We start from the raw sequence: 8,457 nt of genomic DNA on the forward strand, positions 1-8,457 counted from the left end.
CCAATCAAACGTGACAAAATTGAAGGGGTAAACCTCTTGCTAAGTAAATGTCACTATTCATTTTGTCCCCTCTGTTACTTCAAACCGTGTTTTTTGTTTTGGCCGGGACAGCCTGGTTTCTTTCTGCCCAAAACTATAAGTACCCATAGAAGTGTCTCTCTCTTATCTACCTTCCAACTTCCAACTTCCACTGTTCTGAACTAGATCACTCTAGTCTCATACTCTTAAACAAACTCTTTCACTACTACTTCACTAAACGCCTATGAACTTAGAACAGTACTACTCTTCTGAGTATTCGCTTAACTCTCCTTCTTCTTCGTCGGGTACGGACCGAAGATTAGGTTCATACAGCAGCTTCGAATCAAACCAGGGTTCCTCATTCTTGTCGTCGCCAACTCAATTGGTGTCACATAAGAAAAGGGCAGGCAGAAAGAAGTTTAAGGAAACCAGACACCCAATTTATAGAGGAGTGAGAGAAAGGAAAAATGATAAGTGGGTTTGTGAAGTTAGAGAACCAGGTAACAGCAAATCAAGAATTTGGCTCGGAACGCATGATACTCCTGAAATGGCAGCCAGAGCTTACGACGTTGCTGCATTAGCTCTTAGAGGTGAATCGACTCCATTGAATTTTGAAGATTCATTGTGGCGCTTACCGCGCGCTAAGTCATCGTCTGCCAAAGACATTCAATCTGCTATTGCTGAATCTTATCAAGCTTTACTGTCTACTGAGTCACAACCGTCATCCATGACGGGAAATTCGTCACAATCTTCTACTTTCCAATTTTCCAGGCGGGTCGAAAATAATGTTGAAGAAATTCAAGAAAGTTCTTCGAGAGGGACGTTTTTGGATGAAGAAGCGTTGTTTAATATGCCGTCACTAATGGCCAGCATGGCGCAAGGAATGCTACTTGATCCACCACAGGAAGGTTACTTTTTCGACGACGTGGAATGCAGCGTGGACTACGGCAGTTTGTGGAGTGACTAAAATTTGCTTAGTCATTTCTTGTGGACAAGAGACTTTCTATAGCAATAATTGTCATCATCCTTCATTTATCAGCAAGTTTAGAGATATTTTCATGGATGGACTAAAGTAGTAAGGTTTGTCTTTTCCATTTCTTTTGTTTGTCAAGATATTATTTGTGAGTGAAGTTTGAGGGACTTGTGGGCTCAATCTGTTTGTGAGCTTTAGAGGTTTAGAGGGTTTTTTTTTTTTTTTTTTTTTTTTTTTTTTTTTTTTTTTTTTTTTTTTTTTTTTTTTTGTCAATCAACAAATTTCAATTCATTCAAATCAAAATAGTGATTACATGTTCACTTACAAGATTAACAAAAACATCAAAATACATAAAAAATATCAAGATAATTAAAACCCTAATACAAATAAGGATATCAATTTCAAATTTCTTTCTTTCTTTTATTAGAGGTTTAATTTCCGATGTTTGTTTTCCTTTTGAATCATTTTTTTTCCAATGGAGAAAACTAGGATATGAGTTAGAGCATGGGAAACTTGGGGGAACTGTATTCTTTCTCAAACTGAATTCGAAAGTTTGATCGATATTATTAACATCAACCGGATCGATTTCTTGTTAAATGGCGATTAGGATGTCCACAATCCACATGGATGTACACTGACATATATACAGATGAAAGTATTTTTTTGGTGATTAAGATATCCAATGTAAGTGTGTACACTGGGATCTGCATCCGTTTTCATTTATGGTACCATCTATTCATAGTTGTTCCAAATAATACCAAAAAACTTGAAAACCTAATATCCCAAGAGGGAACACGTATAAATTCCAGGTTTGAATAAAATTAACTTGTTGATTGCATTCCAAATTATAAATGCGGTTCAGTAATCATTTAAAATTTACAATAAATTATTATTTTATAATTAATAAGTTAATAGTAAAAGAATAAATTTAAATTACATATTATTTGGTTGGTAACCTAGCGACAAGCTGAGCTCCAACCCCTTTTTGGATCGCAATACCTAATCGATGGAAAATAAAACTACCAACTCTACTACTAGTATCATTACTAACTAAACAGTTCTTCAGACGCTTGAAAAAACATAAAGTATCATATCCCAGTTCCCCTAAGGTAGTGAAAGCTAAAACGCCGAGACCATAACCAAGTGATGCACATTTATCCCAGTATTTAGTGCGTTTCCTTGCAACAACATTAGAAATAGCCTTGCCAGTTCTTCATTTAAATAGATTGTCATTTCTTGCTAAAAAAATTTAATAATTTTTTTTCGAAATTCAAAAAGTTGAATCTGAGTTGGGAAGCCTTCTTTCATATCCTTCAAAAGTGTTATATCCACATTAATTTTTGGAACCGCTGACAGTTTTAAAATACGAATATTGACTTTGTGCTTGTATCAATATACAATTGTCATGGTTACACTTTAGTACTCAAATCCATGGTAAAAAAAAATTAATCGGTTGCGTTAATATAATTTACGGACATTAAACGTCATCATTCCCTACAGTATTGTAGGTTTGAGAGACATTATACTATAATATGAAACCTCTTGATAAATAATGATAACTATATATTTATGGTTTAAACTAACGTATGAAAAACTCGCAGCTTATAGCGTAACAAAAAATTAAAAATAAATAAAGTGTAAAACATTAAATCCTACAACATTCTCTTGGATATTAGTGATACGAAGCGTCCTTGAATATTTCTTAGCGGTGAAAAATGACGCGCGTGATGATATTGCATATATCATAAGCCAAATATGTTTTTCCTTGCAAATTAATAATACAATCTTATTGTCTTAACTAAGTAGTGAAAGACTCGCATTAAATAAAATTGCATATCCAAACAAAAGAAATTTCCCCCTCTAATAAAATACATGTATAAGAGAGTTGCTCTTTATCGACATATGCGTTTGAGACCTAGAAGTAAATAAGAGACCCAATCTAAATATCAACGGTATGAAAACTTGCAAATGGAAATGATATTACACCTTGACCTAAGAGTACATAAGAGACCTAAAACATCCATAATTTAATAATTTGCTAGCATAAAATGAACATGACAGTACAATTGAACATTAAAATATTTTTTAAATCAACTTCTATAAAGTGTAAGATATTTGTACCGACTTTGGTTAGTTGGTATCTTCAATGAAATAAAAGAAGCTCAAGTATTAGATGATATCCACATAGTAAAAGATAGGTAATGGATCAAGTATTAGTCATGGTATCTTTAGATGCAAAATGTAGATCGGTTCATATGCACTAAAATCTCTTAAACCAAGATAATCTTGAAAAAACTCGACAGTTTAGTCATCGCAATCACACATGTTCATATGAACCACATCTTCTAGCAAAAATTAGACTTGTACCTTTCTGGAATACCAAAACTTCTTCATTTGCATCAATGATAAAATGCATACACTGAAAATTTGTGTAGTCCCGACACATATAGATATAGTGCATCCCACAAAAAAAAATTCTACTGTTGTATTGCTCCCTAAACCGCTTTCTTCATTGCTTAAAAAAATCTCTTGAAATCAGAAAATGAAAGATTATAGGTGAGTTTCAATAATCCAGTTCCCCGTTGCTTGTTTTGAGGCTTCTTAAATTTCAATTTTAGCAAGATGCTTGATTATGAATAAATAATTTAAGATGATCTTTTAAGAGAATAACTATTTTTAGATGTGAACTGCATATAAACATTATTTGACTATGCATGAAGAGTTTAAGATAAAAAAATTCTCACTTTGTAAATCATCAAAAGGTTATAATTATAAAGAAATGTAATTTCAAGCTTCACATGATACAAAAAATTTGAAGAATAGCATACATACATAATCAAGAAACTTTAATCCATTTGATATCAACATGTACACGACTCTAATCCAACAAAGAGTATGAACTCTCTAACATCAGTAGCAGTACAATTAAAAAGTGTTATTTGCCGACCCAGGTTAAGTGCATAACAATGGAACCATCGTTTTCTTCGTCATTTATTTTAAATCCATGTAAATGCTCTGATTTTGGCCCGAAGAATTCAAAGTCTAATTGGACAATTCCATATCCAGAGAAAAATAAAAAATTTAGTGTAAAAAAATAGAAGTTAATATGGTATTAAATAGAACATAAAAATAAAAATGAATAGATAGCAATCATATCTGATCAGTATCTTTTGACTGCAAATGAAAAAACAAAATCGAGATAACAAAGTACAATATTAATGAAAAGTAACAAAGAGAAATTAAACTGCATAAATGATACAAATATTAGATGCGAGGCACCATGAATCCATTGATGCTAAACAAAAAATTAAAGAGAAAAGCTAACAAAAACTAACTCAATCAAGCAAAACAACAGACAATCATACCTTGAGAATGTAGTTGTGTAAATAACAAAAATTAACAAAAATTAAAGAGAAAAGCTAACAAAAATTATCTTGAGAAATTAAACTGCATAAATAACATAAATATTAAGCGCCAGGCACCATGAATAATCATACCTTGAGAATGGAGTTGTGCAAATGATGAAAAGCTAACAAAAAATTAAAGAGAAAAACTAACAAAAATTATCTAGAGAAATTAAACTGCATAAATGACACAAATATTAGGCGCGAGGAACCATGAATCCATTGATGTTAAACAACAAATTAAAGAGAAAAGCTAACAAAAATTATCTAAGTCAAGCAAAATAACAGATAATCATATCTTGAGAATAGAGTTGTTCAAAGGATGAAAAGCTAACAAAAATTAACAAAAAATTAAAGAAAAAAAGCTAACAAAAATTATCTCAATTAACCAAAACAACAGAGAATCATATCTTGAGAATAGCGTTGTGCAAAGAATGAATAGAGTTGTTAATTTAGAATAAAATAAACAGTTTGACATCAATCCTTTGCACGACTCTATTCCCAAGGTATGATTCACTATTGTTTTGGTGGATTGAGATAAGTTAGATTTTATCTTTAATTTTTTGTTTAACATCAATGGATTCATGGTGCCTCACGCCTAATTTTTATATCATTTATGCAGTCAAAAGATATTGATCAAATATTGTATTTGATCAGTTTAATTTCTCTTTTGATTCTTTTCATTAATATTGTATTTTGTTATCTCAATTTTGTTTTGTTTTTTTTCATTTGTAGTCAAAAGATATTGATCAAATATGATTGCTATCTATTCATTTTCACTCTTATGTTAGTTTTTTTTTAATAAATGATATTAAAAATCTAACTTCATTGCCTCTATAAGTAAAATTAATACGTGAATTAATATGGACCCTTTTTTATATGCCTAAAATATGGATTGAAAATCTTAAATATATAGCTCAATCTGGACCATTCTTTATATGCCATAAATGTAATTGAATAACTTAAGTATGTATCTCAATCTGTGACATCCTTTATATGTCCAAACTGTAGATCTCCGTCCAAAGAAAAAACACCTTATCCATTAAAATATAGATATCATAATCTCTATAGTAAGTGGATATCATTAAGCCGATTAATTGGACTTTTGGAAGATATATTTGTACATAATATCTTCTACCTTTGTTTTCTTTTGCCAAATTTGTAAGTTCAATCATTTATTGGATTCTAAAGAATTTGGTTGACAAAAGCAGATTTTCTTTTACTGGTGGTGCTTTTATAATTACTTTAATCATGAAGCTTTAGCGGTATTGGAGAGTTTGCTATGGGCGTAATAACTGTAGTGTGATAAACTCTTTCAACAAACTGATAATAAGGGTGTGGCTGAAGTTGTTTCTCACCTGTTTTCCAGTTGTAGGAGAGAAATCTCAATATTAGAGCTATGTCATTTTTTTTTTCCTTCTTGAGTGGTTTCCTATATAAACCAGCCAACGGGTAGGCCAAGTTTGTAAGAACCAATTATATACACGAGTGTGGTGTGTAACACCTTCTAATATGATTAGGATGCCGCTTCTGAGAGACAGAAGCTAACTTTGTATGTTTTTTCTTATCTGCATAGATGTTAATTTTTCTTTCAACACAAAAAAAAGAAGAAGCATAAATGTAATTATTTTAACAGCATATCCATAAACATCAACCAGAAAATCCGTAATCCAACCCAACAACTACCAAGCGAGCTAAAAATTTTATTGTGAGCTAAATTTCGCATAGTTATAGGCTTAGATGTACCGATGTGGCCCTGTATACCACCTACGACTAAGAAACTACCTTGTAGGGGAAAAAATGTTAGAGAAAATGAGTTTATAAAAATTGAGTTTATAAAATAAGTTTGGTTTAAAGGATTGGAACTTAAGACCTATTGGTCACTAAGAACACTAGCTCATTTTCACTTATTGTGAATGAACCTTTAGTCCCACATAGGGAAAACTAAAGATGATACCTCTCGATAAGTATTGAATTTTTTGATATTAAGAGTGGCCCTTGGGTCATTAGCATTTTTGTGCGAGGGGGAGGAGGCAATGGGCTAGTTGGTGCAACCACATATTTTCACACACGCGCGGTGCTTCACATCGAAGCACGCACGCTGCGGGCTTGTGGGTGTGGGTGTGGGTGTGTCCAGAAGAGCTACTCAATGAGACTTCTCTCATTTCTCCTCTATATAAACCGACCACATTTTTCATTTTCATTTTGTGTCCAGAAGAGCTACTATCCTCTTCTTTTCGTCTTCTCCCCCTGCGTGGTCCTTTATTTTCATTCCGTGCGCAATTGATGTTGAGGTCGTAAGAGTGGGCATGTACTGTAGTGCTTGCAACGGGCAGTTTTATCCTGGATACGAACTTGACCACAGGGTATAGGCATCACTCATTCTTGAGGCGTACCGGTCAAATATCGTGTTAAGGACAGCGTGTTGAACACGTGACTCTGTCCTCTGTTTGCAGTCCAATTGAGTGTTTATTTACTTTCCAGAAATTAATCATTTTATTCTAACATCTTTCTTGAGTGTTTTATTGTTACAGAAGCAACAACAAAATGGTCCTCATATGATCCGAAAATTTGCGGTCTATGATCCGAAACTGTCTAATATGACCGAATATTTGGCATGCTATTGTGATCCAAAACTTGAGATGATGAAAAGATGAAAATGACCTTTTGTTCCTTTTATTCGGGTTGGGTGGTTTTGGGCGTGAGCTAATCGCACCGTTTAGACCGTGAGTGCTGTAGACAACTGATGTCCCGTCGGCGTGGCCAGATCGCCTAAACATCCTTGTTACCAAGGGGAACACTCTTCGCTCGACCCTTCTCGATGCCGATAGTTCGGCTTTCCGTCATGTTTTCTTGATAACCAGAAATCTAAGGATCTTCCACTATGAACATACGTTTGAACCGTGACTCAAATTTCCTTGATAACCAGAAATCTAATTCGTTGGCTAAAAATTATCCTGTGAACCGAAATTTACCCGGTAAGTCATAACTAAAATTTTGCACTGTGGCCTAAAATCGATCTCGTAACATTAAATTTGCACCTTCACCCAAAATCTGTCATTATAACTCTTAACCTAAATTATAACTCTTGACCTAGATAGTGACCCATTCATGTATCGTGAGTTCAATATATGCCATGGTTACTATCTGTCAAAATATGTTGACTGGGCAATAGTGTTCTTTGTTGATTAAAATCCTCCTCATCATTTCCCATGCCCCAAAATCTACATTATAATCCCTCCGTCCTAAGTTATAAGTTATAACTCAAATAAGTTACTCCCTCCGTCCCATTATTAGAACACCTCCAATGGAGTATGGGTTTTAAAAAATATTGATGTCACCTAGGATTTTAAAAACTCTCAACAAAAAAAGCATCTCCAGTGGTGATTGGATAACCAAAGTTTAATATGACATAGAAGTTTGAGTTTGGAGGAGAATATGGGTTTTTGGAGACTCTCATCCATACCCACGTCATTAATCGGTTATTATTTTAATTAATTTTATAGATTTTGTGAATTATTTTATCTATAAATAAGCGACAAGTATATCAAAATAGAGATGGATACAAACTAGATTTGTATTTGGATATATGTTATTAAATACTTTTTTTAGGTCTACAAATATGATAAATACTCATACTCCATTGGAGATGCTCTTACATGATCTAGTTCAAGTTTGCACAATTCTTAAGGGAAGGAAGGGAAAAGAGTATTTGTTAATATTTTTTACAATTATACCCTTATGGATAATAACTAGTGAAATTTTGAAATGATTTATCTCTCAAACTACACCACGGATGTTCGCAAACTTCATACCATTGAAAAACATTTTAAAACACTTACGCAACGAATATAAACATGCCTATCAAATTACGCATATTTCTTATATTTTTTATAATCAATTAAAAAGATAATTTTAGAAATATCTTTTTGTTTAGTGATATAAGTCATCTATATGAGACAAAATCTAAAAGTAAATAAGTCAACTAATAGTGGGAGCGGGGGGAGTATAACCTTTGCCTCATCTCTTGAGGAACCAAATTAGTTTACGGAAAATGGGTCA

The 8,457-nt window shown here is 32.9% G+C and overlaps 1 protein-coding gene across 1 annotated transcript; it reads left to right on the top strand.

Annotated features, from left to right (window-relative positions):
• Positions 1-262: 262 nt before the first annotated feature.
• LOC113324003 (dehydration-responsive element-binding protein 1A-like) lies at positions 263-985 on the top strand. The gene has a single exon (XM_026572348.1). It carries the CDS (start codon positions 263-265, stop codon positions 983-985), a length of 723 nt encoding a protein of 240 aa, XP_026428133.1.
• The last annotated feature ends 7,472 nt before the right edge of the window (positions 986-8,457 follow it).

This window comes from Papaver somniferum, chromosome 11 (assembly GCF_003573695.1).
Source record: "Papaver somniferum cultivar HN1 chromosome 11, ASM357369v1, whole genome shotgun sequence".
NCBI classification, from domain to species: domain Eukaryota; kingdom Viridiplantae; phylum Streptophyta; class Magnoliopsida; order Ranunculales; family Papaveraceae; genus Papaver; species Papaver somniferum.